This window comes from Choloepus didactylus, chromosome 8, assembly GCF_015220235.1.
Source record: "Choloepus didactylus isolate mChoDid1 chromosome 8, mChoDid1.pri, whole genome shotgun sequence".
Lineage (NCBI taxonomy): Eukaryota > Metazoa > Chordata > Mammalia > Pilosa > Megalonychidae > Choloepus > Choloepus didactylus.
In genome coordinates, this window is record NC_051314.1 from 29,279,102 (window position 1) to 29,300,554 (window position 21,453).

The following is a 21,453-nucleotide window of genomic DNA, read 5'->3' on the forward strand; positions in this document are numbered from 1 at the left end:
GAGTCCAAATATGTTTTCTTAAAATGATAATTTTCAAATTTTCATGAGAGTAAATAAAGAAATAACCAGTTTTTTCCAGAGACTAAATCATAATGTTATAAAAGTTACAAAGGATAGAAATGCTTATTCATGTAAGTCATTTCCCCTAATATATCATTTATTTGAGTTTACTTGAAATCCAACCATCTTCCCCTTCTAAATCTCAGTCAAAATAAAACCTGGGGCAGCTTCTGTATGATCCCAAGATTGTACCTCTCTACCAACTGGCTAGCCATCACTTAGCTTTCAGTAGAACTAGTAGGTGAATCTGTTGTAATACTAGATTTTACATGCACCTGACAGAAGGTGGGTTGAATGTTACAGCACTGATGGCAAGTAGCTGGTAATGATTGGCAATTCTTTCGGTTCTGCCTGCTCATGAACTCTAGATATAGCAGGAATATAAGAGGTAAATTATATTTGCTAAAAAAAACTTCCCTGAATTTTCAAAATAACACAATTGGGGGTGGGGGGGAAGGCCTCTACTTCCTCAAAGAATATTACAAAATAGAATTAGCCCATTTTCTGGTTGCAAATATTGCAATGTAAATAAGAAGGTTACTATAATTAGATCTGATAGTGAAATTGGGTTTAATAACTTTCAATCTCATGGTCCCTAGCAGAGACCAGACTTCCAACAGGCACCAAACAAAGTAAAATGACTACAAAAAACAATAGTACAAATAAATACAAATGAGCTCAAGAACATTTTATCCCTTAAAGAAGCACAAGGAGTCTGAAATTTCTATGTAAATGACTGAAAAGAATGCCACTCCATCATTTATATAGTTACGTGTTGATAAAATGAAATTTTGTAACTCAACACAAGAATTATACTTAAATAACACTAAATTGTTTTAATAAAATGCTTCACAAAAGTTGGGGGATTTTTTGTATCCACACTTCCATATACAGTGCTTATCTGTTTATATTTAAAGTAAGATGATCCTGAGATATATTCTTGAAATACATGGTTTTCCTTGTAGGAGCACTGGTGAGATTACTAAAAGTTTTTTAAAAATACAGTTTTCAAAAAAATGGTTTAAATCATTCTTTACAATTACAGAAAGTATCTAATTATTATCAGCTGAGCTAGAACAGATTACACAGAAGGCAAGCTTGATTTTAGAAGTAAACATAAAAAACTGAAGACTTAGCAATGTTCAGTCAAACACACATCCATTCAATAAATTATTGGGTACCTACTAGGTGGCAAGCACCATGCTAGATGCAGTGGAAGAAGCAAGAAAACATCCAGTTTCCATCATTGCTTACAAACTTAAGACAGTTATACAATAAAATGTAATAAGCAACATGAGATTACAAGGCAACAAATGCTTAAATATCTAATTAATAAAGTGAACAATATGTAAGATCTTAGGAAAGATTACATCCAAGTCTTATAAGGGCACTTCCAGCCCACATAACTAGTGCAGTATAATTTCTACTTTAGCGAATCAATCAGACTCTTGAAATTATTGTAATTTTAAAAAGGAAAAATAGAAGAAGTAGGAGTGAGGTAGCAGGTTCTCACTATTCAGCCCCTTAAGCTGGAAAAGGGGAATAAGTAGGATACTGGACTAAATGACCACTAAATTCACTTCCTTAGGTTTACAGTTCTTCCTTGATTAGAGGAAGTATGAAATTGGAAATACAGTTCAGTATAATGTATGAAAACTTAAACTCATAAATACTGAAGTACTGTCTAAAACAGTGGTTTTCAAACTGTGGTGAACATCTAACCTGGATAACTTGTTAAATCATATAGATGTCTGTGTACTGTTCCAAACCTTTGGAATCAGAATCTGTAAAGGTGCAGTTAGGGCATTTGTAGTTTGAGTAATCTCCCAGGTGATTCTAATGCATAGCAAAGAGTGATAATAGCATTACATGGTTAAGTACATAATCTTCAGTGGCAAGGAAACCTGGGTTCAAAAAAGTCTAATTCTTACTACCTAAGTAACCACTAACCATCCTCCTATACATTATTTCTAAGTATAAAAAAGGAAAAATGGCACTCATAGCTCAAGTGATTGTTGTGAGGATTTAAGATGATGATGGACATAAAATACTTAGTACAATGCCTGGCACATTTAGTAAGCATTCTGTGAATTCATTCATTTGATAAAACACTTATTAAGCATTTAGTTTCAAGAGATAAAGAACATCTCATTACTAATAAGTGTTAATAAATATAGCAACCCTGCAATGGCGATATGAGAACATAATCAGGAAAGACATCCCTGAAATGAGATGAAGATGAGTAGGCATTAACTAGGTGAAAAATAAAGGAAGAGCATTTCCAGACAGAAGGAGCATCATAACAAAAAGCCATTACCTGAAGCGGGAGAATCCAAAACACAGATGGATAGAGGAGAAAGTGAATGCCAGAAAGCACTGTGGAGATGTTGCTGGAAAGGCAATTAGGGGCCAAACATGCAAGCCTTGTAGAGCATATTAAGGATTTTAGTCTTATCTTAAAAACAAATAAGAAGTCACTGAAGTGTTTTAAACATGGAGACAACACAATCAGATTTCTGGAGGCCAGAGTAGACGTAGGTAGACCATAATTAAAAGACCACTGAAGTAGTGCAGTATCATCTCGATACAGTTTTCAAAAAATGGTTTAAATCATTCTAGAACTTGGCTGGAACTAGGGTAGTAGTGGTGAAGATTAAGAATAGACAGATTCAAGAAAAAGCAACAGCTCTCCTTGATGGAGAGATGTGATGGAGAGGCATGAAAGACGTTGTCAAACTTCTACTTCTATAGAAGGGGATGGGCAGTGATGCTAATCAATGAGTTAAACACTAAGAGGACCAAATATTTAAAATTATGGGCTTGATTTTTACAGAAATAGTCCACTGGATGGAAGTACAATGTGCCTGCATTAATTTTATTTGGTGTTTCAGGATCTTAGAATCAAAAGAATCTAAGTTTCTGCATGTGGATAAGTAAAGTGGATCTGAACAGAATGAAGGCCCTCATCTTTCATCAGGTTCCTTTCCTTTACATAATGCCCACAAAGCTTCCTTTATGTCTACAGTTTAATGCCTCAAAGCAGTAATTTTATTTATACACACAGCTGATAAATCACTTTCAAATTAAAAAAAAAATTAATATGTATACTAAGATATGACAGGTTACCAAACAAAGAAGACTGCAAAGCCCAAAAGGAAGCTTCAAGCACCTGGCTTTCAAGCTGTCTCCTTACATGATCCAGTTAACAATGTTAAGCTAATTTGGAGCTCTCTCATCAAACTATAAATTTCCCAGAATATAAAGGGGAGACATACTACTTAGAAAACTTCTTACTTATAGAATCCAATTCAGAAGAAAAAAGTCATCATAGAAATAATTCCTGAACTTGATTTACAAAAAACTAGTTTGCAACTTACAGTTAGTTACAAGTCACTAGTGACTTTTAAGTCTCTTGAGCCTGGAGTCTCAAGACTGTTAGAGGGGTATATTTGCTAATATTAGTCTCCTTAATTACCGATCGTAGATACACGTTCAGTCGGATCCAAAAAGTTTTTGCAAGCCTTATCAGTCTAAACCTTCCTCCACCCTTTCTCCCCCGCTGAGAAAAACAAGAGAGTAGGGAGCTACGGAGGGAGTTTTTAGTCTTAACAAAACACCCGCCCCACCCACCTAACACACAATAACCTCCCATTCCAGAACTATAACAACAGTCAAGGAAGGACGCCGGGTGGTAGGATAAATGACACAGGTTATCAGAGACGGACCTCAGAACCAAGGAAACTGTCTCAACCAGTTCCGGAGTAATACCAACTTTCCCAAAAAGGAACCAAGATCTCCACCGCGGAAACACAAACTCCCAAACCAGAGCTAGGGGATACCCTCCGGCAAACGACTCTGGCCCCGGGGCTTCCGTCGCCTCAAGGCCTCTTCGGGGGACTCTGGCCTCCGAGATCCACTCCCCACCAGCTTGGCGATCACCCAGCCCGACTTCGCGCCGGCAGTCCGTAGCCGACAGGCCCGTCACCTGGCAACAATCACCAGCGGGGACGGCCTGGAAGGCCTACCCTGGGCGCGGGTCCTTCTCGATTCCCTCCTCTCTGGTTTCAAGAGCCAAGACAAGAACACGGCGGGTAAGAGGAGGTCTCTGGGTGCCTGTGGACGGCCACTCACCTCTATACCTCTCCTCCTGGGAGGGGCGGTTCTGGGGCTCGTTCCCCCCACCCCTCCCAAACGCTGTCTGGCTGTTCCTGTACAACCTGGGCGCCTGGCTGCTGCGGCAGGTTTACTCCATAGCGTCCTCCACCCGCGCGGCTGCAAAGGTTAGAGCTGGACTAGGGAAGGGGGAGGGGAGGGGAGGGACTGGGAAGGAAGAGTAAGAGAAGGGGAAGACCGACAGACCTACAGACCGGGGCATGACGTCACTTCCGGCTGATACGGAAGGGGCGGGGCCCGAGCGCCCCCTCAGTCTCCACCCACCGGAGCCAGGTGGGGGCGGGATTATGGAGGCGGTGCGCGAGTTTGTGGCAGTTCTTTTGACTCGCGGGTTCCGCAGCCTTGGCATCCTGAAGTAGCTCCCTGCTCAGGGCGCAGGAGGCCGAGTTTCGTGAACTCTAGAGGTGGCCTCTGCCGGAAAAGAACAGGTAGCCCTATAGATCGTAGCCAAATATGTAGTGAAGGTGGGGATAAGCTAAAGGAAGGGAGGTCGTTTGAACTCTGTTCCTCGGGGTTGTGCAGCTCCGCCCCTTTCCTTGCCCACCTGCCCTGCTGGGCCTGAAGCAGGGGCGGGGACTTTTCAGGAGCGAGTACTCGGGTGGCGTATACTTGGGAAGTCCACGAAACCAGTGCTTTTCAAACTTATGTTTATGAATTGCTGGGGGACCTTGCTAAAATGCAGATACTGATTTGGGAAGAGGATATGATGTTCTGCTTTTCTAATAAGTTCCCAGATGACGCTGATGCTGCTAGTCTCCAGGCTACACTTAACAGCAACGAGGGTTTAAAATACTGAACGGCAAGTTCATTGAGCCCAAGGACTATTTTTTTTTTTAACCTAGCCTACTTGTTTAATGAAGGTTAGAGAGGCATATAGTCCACGGAAAATGTCCTTGTCGTCACTGCTCATCGTTTCCACCCTTCCCTGTCGTCCCGCATCCCTGTTTAGGTTATGTCCACAGTGTCTCCGGCTAATATTTCAAGGATGGACAGACTGTCAGTGTGACAAAAGGAATTTGAGGGCGGTGCGTTTTTATTTCATTTTTGTCATAAGCATCAGATTGTGTAAAAGTGGACATTCTATTTCCAATTATCCATTGTCAACGGATGAAAGAACTTTTAAATTCTTGGATTCCACCCCCCCCCCCAAAAAAAATTCTAGAAACAACACTCTAGATGTTTCAACGTATCCTGTCATTCTTAAAATTTTTAAATTAAAAATTTGCTGAGGGGATAAAGGAGTCGGGAGTGACCGTTAGGGGGCAGGGTGTTTCTTTTTGGGGTGATGAAATGTTCTGGAACTAGATAATGATGATGGTTGCACAACTTTATGAATGTACTAAAAACCTCTGAATTGCACACTTTAAAAGAGTGAATTTTATGGTATGTGAATTATATCTCAAAAAAATTAAGAATTTATATATGTACATTATAGAAATTCAGAAATATATAGAATATATATTCTGTATGTGAACCATTCTCTTTCATCAACCACAATTACAAACTTACTTCCCGGAGGTTAATAGTTTTTGAAGTTTATGTTTCCAGACTTTTTTCTATTTATTTACATATATTTGTATGTAGGTTGGGAATTCATGTATGCTATATATGTTATATGTTCCCATGTAACAGTGTAGGCAAACTGTTTAGCTTAGCTCCTTGTTTTGTTTTTTCCCCCCTACTTAATGAGGTCCTTCCATGTTATAAACGTTGCTGAACCACATTCTTCCTGATGGCTGCCTAGTATTCCATAATTTATTTAACTACTCCCAGTTGGTGGACATTTTAATTGTTTCTAGATTTTCATTATTTCTCAGCATACTTTTTTTTTTTAAACAAGGACACTGACAGACAAATTGGTTAGTTTTTATTTCAGCACCTTGCCCTAGATCTCTTTGGTAAAGAGCTTGCCATTGGTCAAAAAGACACAAAGAAGGAAAAAGCAAAAAGCCTGGTGAAGCCACAGTTCTGTACTAATCAAGATTAAAATGCATGTGTATTCCTTTTAAATCTGTCCTGAAATAATATTCTTCATGATTAAGTATAGTTGGTAGCTAATCTTGTAATGTTAAGGTTATATAAGTTCATATAATACATTTCACATCAGGAAAGCAAGTTCCTAGATTTACTGTTTCATTGGCAGACAAATACCGTGGTACAACTTTAGTAAATATATTATGGTTTACATGTATAAGATAAGAAATGAGGAAACTTAAGAAAGAAATCAGCAGCAGATATACCACAAAAAACGTAAACTTGTCAAAACTGAAAACTTACAAATATTTCTGCAATCTAAATTTGTTAGAAACATACATACATACATTTAATTTTTTTTTAAGGTTGCTCTGGTCCTTTTCATGCTAACCAACTATGGGTTGGTGTTATTCACTCCCTTCAGACCCAAGTGGAAATAAAAAAAAGACAGCATCATTTTCAAACATACAAAGAATGTTTTACTGGTTCTGATGTTGTTGATGTAGTATTGTCATCTTATGCAAAATATGTGCTGAAGTATCAGTGACATTTCTTGTCTTAAGGAGTTCGTCTTTGCCAAGTTCTAATGAATCACAAAGTATTTGAACCTGTAGGAATGAAGCTATTCAAATATGAAAAGGAATTGGAATTTGAAGATTCAAACAGTAGTCTCTACGGATTTATAGGCAGTAAATCATCTCATGTTTTTTTGCAAAAGAAAAAAGGATGCTGTATTAGTTAGGGTTCTGTAGGGAAGTGGAATCAACAAGAGATATCTGTAAATATAAGATTTATAAAAGTGTTTCACGCAACTGTGGGTATACACGAGTCCAAATTCTGTAGGGCAGGTAGCAAACTGGCAACTCCAATGAAGATGTTCAATGAACTCCTCAGGCAGCGAACTGGCAACTTCAATGAACATGTTTGATGAACTCCTCAGGAAACGCTTCTCTGGTTAGCTGATTAAGAAAAGGTCCTCTGTCTTGCTTAAAAGTCTTCAACTGATTGGATTAAATCCAGCTGATTGCATTCTCTCATTGTGGAAGACATGCCCTTCATTGATGTAATCAGTCAGAGCTGCAGCCAATTGACTGATGATTTAATAAACCAGCCTTCTGGTTTATTAACCAGCCACAAATGTCCTTGCAGTAACGGTTAGGCCAGTGCTTACCTGACCAGACACCTGGGTACCATCACCTGGCCAAGTTGACACATGAACCTAACCATCACAGAAGCCAAGGATGGGTTAATTGATGAAATAAAAACAAAGAAAACTTCAAGATTAGTATTAACCAATATACTGTAATATACTGTGTTTAGGCCCTAACAGCACTGCCTAGTTTATGAAAGCATAATGTTATGCTTTCATTTTTTTTCGGAAGTCATTAAAAGAAATAGCCATGTAAAAATTAATACACTTCTGCATTTGCTCTAAAACTGTTGTGGAAGACATTATCATATAAGAATTTTTTCATAATTCATACCAAGAAAAATTTCATCTCCTCCAAGGAATCACTGTGCTTCCTAGTTTTAAAAATTGCCATAGCCAACATTAAAACAGAAGCCAAAGTTATCTGAAAACTCAGAGCAAAAAATTTCTACTCCATAATAGCAGCTATGCTAACCTTAGAACTAGAATATTTCTCCTTTTTTAGAATCTTAATTTGTCCTTTTTTTGTGATATTCTATTAAATTTATTACTGTGTCTGTTATTAAGTTCTTTTTGGAAACAGACAATGTGTAAATTAGTTTAATAAATAATTAAAATTCATATTTGACATTTTAGTCCTTATGTAATAAAATTGAAGATTCTCAGAGGAAGTAACATTTAAGATAGGATATGAAGAAGAGGAATATTATTTTTAATAGGCCAGAAGATGAAATGATTTCAAATTCTCTAGCACAACCACTTTGTAAGGAAAGAATTGAAGAATTTATCCGTACACTGAGTGGGAATCTAGCTTTACCTCCAAATATCACAGTTAAAAAACCTGCTCTCCAACTTTCAAAAGCAGGTACTTTTAGTTTTCATTATTTTTTCCAGAACTTTGTAAGGAAGAACTGACTTTTTAAATGTGATCAGAGTAGGTGTACTTAGTGTGTGGAATCTCCACTTCTCTTCCCTCTGAAGGTTTCCTTCTACATAGTGATATCAGACAAGATAGGTGAGCTAATATAGATCCAGTAACATTTAGTTTTTTTGCAATGACCATGACCAAATTAACAGGAGGTGCTATAGTCCATAGATCTTGAGAAAATATACATATAGACTTGAGGCTATGATCTGTAATCCAAGACCATCTTCTTATGAGCACATGCTTTGTCCATTCCAGAAGCCCCTCCTAAACATCTTTCCTGTTCTCAGAACAACCAGGCTACCTGTTGCTCCACTCATCTTTGCTTTCTTTTCTTGTGGATTTTCTCCTTCTTTTCTCCTTCTTTTCACTAACATGAAAAAGAAGGACTCCATAACCAGGGCTACAAGGTTACACACTTTACTGCATACTACATTTGGTCAAACCATGACAGAAGCAAAACAAGCATGATTTGGACACTGAAGGAGTATGGTTTATCAACTACAGGATAAGTGTGATAAGGGAAATACAGGGTCCTCTGGGAGTGCAGAAAAGGGGTACCCAACATACTAGAGGGAGATATTGAAGATTCTCAGAGGAAGTAACATTTAAGATAGGATATGAAGAAGGAGAGGAAATTAGCCTGAGAATGAAGTGGAGAGAATTAACTGAACAAAGAAAACTGTGTGCACAGAAGTACAGGGACGAGATAGTAGGTGGCACAATTGAAAAACTACGGAGCCCTATATCACCAGAATGAACAAGGGGAAATGGGGAGCAAACTGCCAGCAGGAGCAGTTACGGGAGCTTTGTTACAGAGTTCACACTATTATAAAGACAGTGAGGAGATAAAGAAAGGTCAGATACCATGAAACACATTGGCTTAAACTGTGGGAATTTACAGGCTTACAGTTTTGAGGCCATGAAAATGTCCAAATCAAGGCAAGGCTTTCTTCCCAAAGACAGGCTGCTGGCAATCCTTGGCTCCTCTGCCACATGGCAAGGCACATGGCATTGCAGCTGGTTTCTCTCTTCTCTTCCCCGAGTCTTTGCTTTCATTTTCTTGCTTCCATGGCTTTCTCTTTCTTTCTTTGTATTCATTCTGTTTATAAACAACTCCAGTAATAGGATTAAGTCCTACTCTGAATGAGGTGGGTCAAAACTTAACTGAAATAGCCTCATCAAAAGATCCTACTGATAGTGAACTAAAGCAGTGGGTTCTCTGCTCAATGCGCATAACAGCCAATCCATGACACCAGGGTTTCAAAGAGAAAAAGACTAATGCTACAGGTAAAGCAGGAGATCAGATGGCCTATCTGCCCAAAAAATCTGTCTTCCAGATGAATCTAAGGTGTTCAGAGTTTTTATGGATTCAAACAAGGGGGGGATGCAGTTGTTTCCATTAGAATATTAAGTATACACAGGGCTGAAACTAGACTAGAATAACCATTACAGTAGTAAGTATATGCAAGGCTGAGACCAGATTAGAATAAGTATAAACAGGCTGAGACTAGTTGAGTTTCAGTAATTTCAGGTATTAACTTCTGCCTATTCTACCGTATAAGAAGAAAAATATCTACATAATGATTCAGTAATCATAATCATTTATAAATTAATTTCTTGATTATACTACTTACAATGTAGTAAGTAGTACACAGGAAATGGATTGGATTAAGACCATGTTTTTCTAAGGTACATACAGCTTCAAAGCACCACAGTGAGTGTATCCTTTCAATAAAATTTTTTAGAAATTATTTTTTAAATGCTGAAGTCACTTAGCTAATAAGGGACTGAGCACATATTTGAACCCAGGTCTGTTGGACCCCAAAGCCTTGACAGGGTCCTTTTCAATCTATAGGCAGATTTGCAAATCATGTTTCTATATGTGGAATCATCCTCAGCGTTTCTGATTTAGAAGATCTGGGGTACAGTTGCTATTTTATATTAAAATAAAATTCAGTCAAGTTTGGAACCATTTTTTTTTTTTTTTAGCTTATACTACTTATTTTACAGATAAGGAAACTGCAGCTCTGAGACATTAGATAATTTGCCCAAGTTTCCACTGTTAGCTAATGGCAGCAAGATTTGGACCTAGGTCTCCATGCTGTTATCCAGTGATCTTTTCATTATTGTTTGCAGCAAAGTGTTGTAAATTTTTTAATGAGTGGGAGTGAATGTGTGTATTTAGCACATTTGTTCTTTGTCACAACTTTATGAGCGGTCAGACTCAGGAAACACGAAAACTAGTTTAGTCCCTCTTTCTAAAGAAAGCATAGTTTTCAGAGAAGTAATCTTTAATAAGTTACTAATAAGAAATCTCCTTATGTTCAAAGGTCTTTTTAAAGTCTAGTAGTGTGGGGGTTTGTTTTCTTTAAAAGGTTTGCGAAAGAGAACTAACTGAAATTCACTGATTGCTCTTGTTTGCATATAACAAATAATTTTACTTTTTTGGGGGTTACATTTTTATACCAAAACTTTGGGGGTAAAATGCATCTGAAAGTTGCTCTGAACTCTAATAAATCAGGCATGTATGGTGTTTTTGTTGTTGTTGTTATCCACAGAAATCTTACTTTTCTGTGATCCTCAAACACAAAAACAACCCCATGAGACATATTAACAAACATAAAACAATATAGACTTGACCTTGTTTTGTAAAATTGAATAATTTGCTTGCCATCACAAAAGCTGGCCACTTTCTACTTGGAAAAAATGGATGGTTACAGGTATGCAGTTGGCAACATACCTACATAAATTTCAGCCAACAAATAAAAGTATGGAGTTTCTCTGTTGTTGAAAGAGGCCACTTCTAATTCCCAAATAATTGAGAAATCTGCTTTGCTTGAATTGAGTTTAAAACTACCAGGAGCGGTAAGACAGTGCAATTATAGGACTATAGGCTTCATTGCAGATATGCATTTGTGCAACAAAAGGTGTTAAAGATGAACTACCTCTACTGCGTTGTTTTTTTTTTTAAGTTTTTGTTTGTTTCTTTCTTTCTTACTGATAATATCTTGACTAACGTCATGTCAGAAATATATGAGTATTTTAAAGGTCCACAAGACAACCTCTTCCTCACCTTTTGTGGGTAGGACTCAGGGAGGGGAATGTGGTATCAACTAGAGAAGTTCCACTTCTCTGTTTTACTGGGCTTCCAGAAGAATATGTTATTACAAAGGGTTCCTCAGCTAGAACAAAGTTTGAACCCCACCAAACACGGTTTCTCCTATCAAAACATTTATCATGTTTAATGAAATTATCTGTTTCCTTCCCTGTATTTCCCCAAGAGTGTGAGCTATTTGGGCAGGGATAGTCCTTATCTCATTCACCATATTATCCCCATTGCATGGCACAGTGCCTGGCAGTTGATAGGTGTGTGTAGACATACAGTAGATGAGTGGCTGAAGTCCAACCTTCTGATTTTTATTTTTTTTTATATATACACATCCTATATACATGAAGCCTATCCAATATGTATTAAAGAGATTGTAAGCTCTTCAAATGCAATCTGTCCCTTTTGTATTCCCATCACTCAATGACCTTTGAGTAGGAACTGTTTCATAAACGTTGACAGCAGTGATGCACGTGTTTGCCACAATATCTTGCATATAATCTCCCTTCACAGAGCCAGCTATTCTATTAATAGTCTCTACATTTGGCTAGCATGTTCTATACATGCATATGGCTCTATGCCCCCATTTTCAGGACTTGGTTCAAATAATATCTTCCCAATAAAAGTTCCCACCCATGTTGTTTAAGATTCCAACATCACTCCCCAAGACTACTTCTCCCCTTTTCTGCTAAATTTTTCTCCATAGAATTTGTAACTGTCTCACATACTACGTATTTCACTTTGTCTATTGTCTGCCTCCCACCACTGGAATGTAAGCTCCATTAGACCAAGAATTTTTGCCTAATTGGGTTACTGCTGTATCTTCAGCACCTAGATTGGTATCTGGCACAAAATAGATCTCAATAAACATTTGTTGAATGAATGATTCATTGAATAAACAAATATTCAGTCTTGTTGCTCTTGCAGATGAGTCATCCACTTTCAAACTCATTTATAATATATTTTACAATTTTGGGTGACACTAAAATTTTCCTTCACTCATTTCATATGTTATCTGTCCTTGCTTCCTTCATGTCATATGTATCTGTCCTTGACTCCTTGCTTAGGGTGTGGTTTTTTAAGGCCCACTATTTGTTGTGTATCTTTTTCTAGCACCTGGTTCAGTTCTGCCCAAAGGTGAGTACTGAGCAAATGCTCAGTCTTTACTAAAAGATTATTAATTCAGTTTCTTTTCTGCCAATAATTCAGAGGAGGCAAACTCAGGTGCTTTTAGGAGCTGGGCAGATCAGAGAGCCAGGGAGTATTTAATTATCAAACATGTTGGAAAGAAACATACCCTCATTTTTTTGGGAAACATATGGCCCTCTCAGGTTATTTTTCTTTTCCCACTAATCGTAGAGATATAAGTACAGGAAAACCAATTTTTACTGTAGCAGAAACAATAGGACAATACCATGAAAATGACAGCTGACAATCAGCTTCATTGTTTGGAATACAATGGGGAATGGTGGGATTTGTGGTGCACTGGAAATGACATTCTAATCCAAAGGTGGTGTGCTGGTTTGAATCTGTTATGTACCTCATAAAAGACTATTTTCTTTTAATCCACTCTTATGGGGACTGACTTATTGTGGGTGGGATCTTTTGATTAGGTTGTTGCCATGGAGATGTGACCCACCCAATTATGGGTAAGACCTTTTGATTAGATTATTTTCACGGAGATGTGACCCCACCCATTCAAGGTGGGTCTTAATCATCTTTCATTGGCATCCTTAATAAAAGGATAAAAGGCAGAGACATTTTGAAGAAAGCAAAGAGATGCCTAGAGAGAAAATGCCCAGAGATATTTTGAAGATAGCCATTGAAACCAGAACCAGGAGAGAAGCTAAGAGATGGATTCTAGAGTTTGCTCTGGAGAAGGTAAGAGAGGACCCCCAGACACTTAGAGAGAAATGCGCTGGAAGAAACAAGCAAGAATGCACAGGAGCTGAGAGAGAGAAGCTAAGATAGAAGGCCAGAGACATTTTGGAGAAAGCAATGGACACCAGCAGATAACCCCAGGAGAGGTCCAGCAGACTCTGGCCATGTGTCTTCCCATGTGACAGAGAAACCCCAGGTACCATCAGCCTTTCTTCAGAGAGGTATCGTCCTATTGATGCCTTAATTGGGACATTTTCATGGCCTTAAAACTAAATTTGTGAACTAATAAACCCCCATTTTAAAATCCAGTCCATTTCTGGTATTTTGCATTCTGGCAGCTTTTACAAACCAGAAGAGGGTGTGAGCACTAATTCATCACAGCAGATATTTGCCAGGCATTAACTTAGGACCAGTGTTGGGAGAGCTTCTGTTATTTTTTTAAGATCACATGTTTTTATGAAACCTGGAATTTTACATGAAATCTCTCCATTTTACAAGTCGATTTTTTTCAAAAATACTTTATAGTCAAAAAATGGCTTTAGGCCAAACTTACTTTATATGCTACCTGCTTGGAAGCTCTCCAAGAAATTTACCATAGCTGTTGCTTTCATAACTTTGTTTCATATTAAAAGGAAAAAAAAATAATTTAATTATGATCCAATGGTTAAGTTAATTAAAAATCTAATTAAGTCTTAACGGAAATGACCAGAAACCCAAATTAAGAATCATCTAGTATTGTAATTTAATTTAAAAACAACAGAATATTAGGAACAAGATGGTGGCATAGAGAGGAGTGGAAGCTAGTTAGTCCCCCTGGAACAACTAATAAACAAACAGGACCAACTATTAAATAATCTGGAATAACTGTGGAGAGACAAACATGACCATCCACTCATCATACACCAACCTGAATTGGGAGGAATGCCCAAGAATGTGGCATAAAATCTCTAAGTAAAAACTGTGGACCTGAGTCAGGAGTCCCTCCTGCCACAGCCCAAACTGCAAAGCCTCGCTGTGCTAGAGAGCAGCACTCTCCAAGCAAGTGAACATAGCTGAGCTCCAATGGGGTTTTAATTAACAAACGTGGACTGCTGAATACAAGCTACAAATCCCCAACTAGTAGACAGAGGCTTTTGGTGATGACTGACCTTGGAGAGCTGGAGGACCTCTCTAGGAGGGAAAGGAAGCCCAGAGGACCCAGTGCTATCTCTGGCCAACGGGTGAAACTGAGAGGAGCCACAGACTGGCCCTGAAAGGGGGCTTTAAATTCCTTTTTCAGCTCAGTGGAGAAACCTCAGCCATTTTCAGTTCCCAGTTCTCTGACCCAGAGATGGGTGGAGATAGCAGAGTCAGAAAGACTTAAAATGCTAATGACCTTTCCCTAGGGGGTGTATCTTCCCTAAGAGGAATAAGGTGGTGCCAATCTCTACCACCCACCTTCCATTCAGAACCAGACCCCAGAGCCTGGGGAAAAACAGCCACAGGCCACACCTCCTTACACCAGTCTGGAGCTACAGGCTGACAGGTGCCATCTGCTGGGCAGAAAAGCACAGTGACTTGAGGGTGCACAGGGTGTATCAGTCTTCTAAGACACCCTCAGGGAAACTGGATACTATTGCCTCCTTCCAAGACCTGAGCCCATTCTGGTCTGGGAAAACCTGATTGGGGTAACCAAGGAAAACCAATGCCTAGACAACAGAAAATTACAACCTACATTAAGAAAAATGAAGTTATGGCCCAGTCAAAGGAACAAACTTACACTTCAACTGAGATACAAGAATTTAAACAGCTAATGCTAAATCAGTTCAAAATGTTTTGGGAAGATATGGCAAAAGAGATGAAGCATATAATGAAAACACTGGGCGTACCTAAGGTAGAAATTGAAAGTTCGAAAAAAACTGGCAGAATCTATGGAAATGAAAGGCACAACACAAGAGTTGAAAGATACAATGGAGGCATACAACAGCAGATCTCAAGAGGCAGAAGAAAACACTCAGGAACTGGAGAACAAGGCACCTGAAATCCTACACGCAAAAGAACAGATAGGGAAAAGAATGGAAAAATATGAGCAGTGACTCCAGAAATTGAATGACAACAAGAAATACAGCAATGTAGGTGTCATGGGTGTCCCAGAAGGAGAAAAGAAGGGAAAAGGGGCAGAGGCAATAATAGAGTAAGTAATCAATGGAAGTTTCACATCTCTTATGAAAGACATAAAATTATGGATCCAATAATCACAGCATACCCCAAACAGAATAGATCTGAATAGGACTACACCAAGACACTTAATAATCAGATTATCAAACGTCAAAGATAAAGAGAATCCTGAAAGCAGCAAGAGAAAAGTGATCCATCATGTACAAAGGAAGCTTGATAAAACTATGTGCGGATTTCTCAATACAAGCCGTGGAGGCAAGAAGGAAGTGGTGTGATATATTTAAGATACTGAAAGAGAAAAACTGCCAGCCAAGGATCCTATATCCAGCAAAACTGTTCTTCATATATGAGGGAGAGCTTAAAATATTCTCTGACAAAGAGAGAATGACAGAGTTTGTGAACAAGATACCTGCTCTACAGGAAACACTAAAGGGAGCATTTCAGACAAAAAGGCAAAGACAAGAGTGAGAGATTTGGAACACAATTTTGAATGATAGTAGCACAGCAATGTAAGTACACTGGACAACAATGCATCTTTGTTGGGAAATATTTTGTTTCTTGTTTTCAAATAATAATAGAATCATTTGCATCTAATTATTGGAGTAGGGAAAAGGGAGGGGGCCTTTAATGGAGAATGGTACAGAGGAACTCTTCTAAACAAAATCTAAGAAAATTAGAAATAATGGAAAGGTGATGAAAAATATTTTGAAAAATGTTTTTGAAAATCAAGGTGTATAAATGTGGCAGTATTGGGTGAGGAAAAGAGCCATTCCCTCCCATTTACTTCTTTACACATCCAGCAAAGTTTATTGAAATTCTTCTCAAGAAAACAGTTTCTTCTTTAGATTTGGTTAGATATAAGCTAGATTTTATTATACTTTCTCAAACATTGCTTTATGTGGTTACATGGAAATGTTAACCATTGATTTATTTTGTTTTGTATTCTCCCTCCAGGATTGCTAATTGGCTTAATGCTGCAATTGAATGCTTGGACTATTTTCCTGATTATCTAATAGTCACAGTTAGTCAGCAGTTAGTGCAAAATAGAATTGAAGAGACAAAATTGAATATTCAGAAGAAGATACTCTTTAATATCATAGTAAAATATTATACTCAAGAGAGAGGTTGCCTGTTGACTGATGAGTATTTTGATGTTCATGCCAGAATTATTGAACTTCTTGGTAAGAGAGGATATTTAGACTTTAATCTTCCTCATAAGAAGACATTTTTAAACATGCAAGTTGAAGTAAAAATTTTTATGTATTTTAATATTTTTCTTCTATGGTATCAAGATGCTTCATTGAGTCTTTTGTCATTTCACTGGTGTTAACTGCATGTAAATTACGTTATCAAATGTAACTAATGTAGTACAGGACTTTAGATCTAAGGTACAATACATTTCAAGGACATTCTACAGAACATTTTGATATAGTACAAAGACTAGAGAACCTGGAAATATTAATTTCTGATATATTAACTTGGTGAACTTTTAGAGAAGTAAAAAGTTTGAGTGACAAAATTATGTTCCTTTTTATAGCTAGATAAGTGGCCATATGATTTCATGTTAAAAAATAAAATACCATTTGATAATGCTGGATGTAATTGACCAGGCATTTGGAATATTCTATAAAATAGTTTTCTTTGTGTTTGAAATATTTCATAATACAAATTTTTAATGTAAAAAATAATCCCCAAACCAAATACAATATCATAGCATTTTAATTTTGACTATGCAATAAGTACTATACTCTCCATTTTTTGTCCCATGCTTTCTCTTGTTTGTAACCCATGTAAAAGAAAATTGGAAAAGAAACAGAAGCTCTAGAAGCAACACAACTATATCTAAGACTGTTGTTACACAACATTAGAAAAGAATTTTGATGGACACTGTGCTGGCTTGGATGTATTATGTCCCCCAAAACGCTATTATCTTTGATGCAGTCTTGTATGGGCAGGAAACATATTGGTGTTGATTGGGTTGGAGACTTTTGATTGGATGTTTCCGTAGAGATGTGATCACTCAACTGTGGGCGAGAGCTTTCACTGGATAATTTCCATGGAGGTGTGGCCCTGCCCATTCAGCATGGGCCTTGATTAGTTCGCTGGAGCAGTATGTAAGCTCAGACAGAAGGGGCAAGCTTGCTACAGCCAAGAGAGACACTTGGAAGAACACACATGAGCTGAGAGAGGAGCTGCAGATGAGAGACAATTTGAAGACAGCCGTTGAAAGCAGACTTTTGCTCCAGAGAAGCTAAGAGAGGAAAAATGCCCCAAGAGCAACTAAGGGTGACATTTTTGAGGAACTGCAGCCTAGAGAGGAATGTCCTGGGGGAAAGCCATTTTGAAACCAGAACTCTGGAGCAGATGCCAGCCATAAGCCTTCCCAGCTAACAGAGGTTTCCTGGACACCATTGGCCATCCTCCAGTGAAGGTACCTGATCGTTGATGCGATACTTTATACACTTTATGGCCTTAAGTCTGTAACTGTGTAACCAAATAAACCCCCTTTACAAAAGCCAATCCATTTCTGATATTTTGCATCCCAGCTATTGCTTCAGAACCTAATGCCCACAAGTTACAAAAACAGGTGAAAAAATTTGCAATAACAATACTATTACAATTTTCTGCTATTTTTTCCTTTAAAATCCTTGCAAGCTAATGTTAATCTTTCTGTTTAATCTTTCTGTTTACAGTATGACAACAAAACAGTAGTCCTGAAAACTCTTGTTAAAGCAGTTTTGCAAACAACATCATTATTAAAAGGTAGAACTAACTAGTCTGGTTGCTACCAGAGCATCACTCTGAGCTCTTCCAGGTATCTCTGGCATTTTGCATGGGCATATGTATGACTGAGCTATTTGCATCAAGCAGAAAGGCAAATCACTCACTTAATAAATAATTTACTGAATAACTATAATGTTCAATATTGAGGGGATGTTTCCTCCCTACACCCACGAAAGAGTAATGTGCTGGTTTGCATATATTATTTCCCCAGAAAAAGCTGTATTGTTTGATGCAATCTTGTGGTGGAAGACATATTAGTGTTGATTAGGTTGGAAGCTATTGGTTCAGTATTTTCATGGAGATGTGACTCAATCAACTGTGGGTGAGACCTTTCATTGGATTATTTCTATGGAAGTGTTGCCCCACCCATTGAGGGTGGGTCTTTATTGGATCACTTAAATACTTTAAATAGAGCCACAGAGGCCCAGATGTAGAGAGCCACAGAGAATGACATTTTGAAGAGCAGCTGCTGTTAAGAGAGGACAAAACATGCCAAAAGCAACACTTTGGAGAATGCCATTTTGAAATGCAACCTGGGAGCAAGCAGACACAAGCCACGTGCCTTCCCAGGTAACAGAGGTTTTCCAGACCCCAATGGCCTTTCTCCAGTGAAGGTACCTGTGCTGGTTGAATGTATTATGTCCCTCCAAAAAAGCCATATTCTTTGATGCAATCTTGTGGGGCAGACATATTAGTGGGGATTAAGTTGGAACGTTTGGATTAGGTTGTTTGCATGGAAATGTGCCCCATCCAACTGTAGGTGATAACTCTGATGAGATATTTCCATGGAGGCGTTGCCCCACCCATTCAGGGTGGGCCTTGATCAGTGGAGCCATATAAATGAGCTGACAAACAGAAGGAACTCGGTGTAGCTGAGAGTGACATTTTGAAGAGGAGCTACAGCCAAGAGGGACATTTTGAAGAAGGCACAACAGCTGCAGATAAGAGACAGTTCGAAGATGTTTACCATATTAAATAGGGCAGTCAAGGTGGGCTTACTGAGAAAGTGAGATCTGAGCAAAGACTGGAAGGAGAAGAAAAGTCAATCAAACTATGGGACGGAGAGCAGTGGTTTTATGCAGAGAAAATGGCTTGCTAGAGCAGAGACCCTGGGAGTAAAGCAGGTCTGTTTGAGGAAGGGAGAAGGAGCATTGAGCAGAGTAAGCAAGGGGAGAGTAGTATGAGATGAGGTCAGAGGTGGGGGTGGGTTGTGTAAATCATAGTAAAGGCTTCATAGACCATTGGAAGGACTTTGCTGCTCCTTTGAATAAAATAGGTAACCACTGGAGGATTTGAGCAGTGGCATGATCTGCCTGACATTTTAAAACAATAACTCTAGCTCCTGTGTTGAAAATGGATCGTAGGGCTTCAAGAATGGAAGTAGGATACTGTGCAGGTTTGGATGTATTATGGCCCCCAAAATGCCATGTTCTTTAATGCAATCTTGTGGGGGCAGACATATTAGTGTTGATTAGGTTGGAATCCTTTGATTGTTTCCATGGAGATGTGATTCAACTGTGAGCAAGACCTTTGGATAATTTCCATGGAGGTGTTAGCCCACTCATTCGGGGTGGGTTGTAATTAAATCACTGGAGCCATATAAAAGAACTGACAAACAGAAGGAACTCAGAGCTGCAGCTTACAGAGACATTTTGAAGACAGCCGTTGAAAGCTGATGCTTTGGAAAATGCTGCTTTGAAACACAACCTGGAAGCAAGCAGATGCCAGCCACATGTCTTCTCAGCCAGCAGAGGTTTTCTGGATGCCAATGGCCTTTCTCCAGTGAAGGCACCCTATTGTTGATGCCTTACCTTGGATACTTTATGGCCTTCAGACTGTAGCTTTATAACCAAATAACCCCCCTTTATAAAAGCAAATCCATTTCTGATATTTTGAAGAAAGGGCAGCATTAGCAAACCAGAACAGATATCTTTTCAGAAAATATTACAATAATCCAGATAAGAAATAATGGTGATTTGGAAAAGAGAGGTAGGAGTAAATTTGGTAAGATGTTGCTATATTGGTATTAACTGGTATGATGTCAGATTCTTGTTATATTTTGAAACATCTTAGAAAAAAGATTGTTTTTCAGCCTCAGTGCTGTATTTTAGTACCAGAGAATAATATAAACACTTTGAGTGGTCTCATGTCCCCAAAAGTTTCTATAAAGAATCAATTCTATCTTCAATTATTTTTCTTAAAAATTTTTCCTCACATCATAAAGAAATATTGGTTCAAATTTTATAATAGGTTTGCCAATTTTAACTGAAGTTTCTTTTTCCATAATTTAAGGAAAAGGGGGGATACTAAATATATACAATAGAGTCAGTCCCAAATTTACTAATTTTTGAGTAAAGCATTTCTGAAAGCTTATTTGTAAGTCAGTTATTAGATACACTGCACCTAGTTTCTCATCAAAAAATATAATAAATGGAAGTTAGGGCCCAGGTTGCATATGTTTAATTCTGGTCACTGTTCCAAGTTTGTTAATGCTGCCATTATGCAAAATACCAAAAATGGATTGGCTTTTATAAAGGGGATTTATAAAGTTACAAATTTACATTTCTAAAGCCATGGAAGTATCCAAACTAAGGCATCAACAAGATGATACCTTCACTGAAGGATGGCCAATGGTATCCGGAAAGCTCCATTAGCTGGGAAGTCACATGGCTGGCACCTGCTGATCCTGGATTGTGTTCCAGCTCCTCTCTCAGCTCCTGTGCATTCTTGGTTCTTTCTCCCAGGACATGTCTCTCTATGCACCTGGGGGTCCTGTCTTAGCATATGCTGGGGAAATCTCTAGGCTTCATCTCTTAGCTAAGTGTCCTTCTGTCTGCATCTCCAAACATGTCTAAGCATCAGCGTCAGCAAGTGTCTGGGCCTGTGTGGCTCGTTTTAAAGGACTCCAGTAAACTAATCAAGACCTACCCTGAATGGGTGGGGTCAAATCTCCACGGAAACATTCAATCAAGAGGTCACACCCTAATCAAAAAGATTAATCAGTTTACCCCCACAGTTAAAGAATATGGCTTTTTCTGGGGGACATAATATATCCAAACTGGCACAGTCACTAAACGAAAATTCTTATGTATACGGTTTATATATAAATTCTTATATGTATGGGAAAAAGAATTGAGCAAGGCCAAGTAAATGTATTGATGAGTAATTCTGAAGACCCAGATGAAGCAGGAGACTAAACACTTGAGTGTGTCTATTTTGACAGTTGGTTTTTCTCAGCAG

At 38.4% G+C, this 21,453-nt stretch overlaps 2 protein-coding genes across 5 annotated transcripts in view; one reads left to right on the forward strand and one right to left on the reverse strand.

The window, feature by feature from the left end:
• The window catches only part of SCYL2 (SCY1 like pseudokinase 2), a 119,674-nt gene extending 115,256 nt beyond the window's left edge, over positions 1–4,418 (reverse strand). For all 4 annotated transcript variants that reach the window (XM_037845763.1, XM_037845762.1, XM_037845761.1 and 1 more), the window contains exon 1: positions 4,192–4,418. The gene's annotated coding sequence lies outside the window, so the exon portion shown is untranslated. The remainder of the gene's footprint in view (positions 1–4,191) is intronic.
• A 3,477-nt stretch (positions 4,419–7,895) lies between these two features.
• On the forward strand, positions 7,896–18,328 carry DEPDC4 (DEP domain containing 4). Its single transcript, XM_037847354.1, is given in 7 exon segments — positions 7,896–8,257; positions 12,505–12,528; positions 16,367–16,610; positions 17,240–17,332; positions 17,976–18,016; positions 18,123–18,198; positions 18,201–18,328. Coding segments are annotated over 7 exon segments (816 nt in total). The 5' UTR covers positions 7,896–8,047.
• Positions 18,329–21,453: the final 3,125 nt, after the last annotated feature.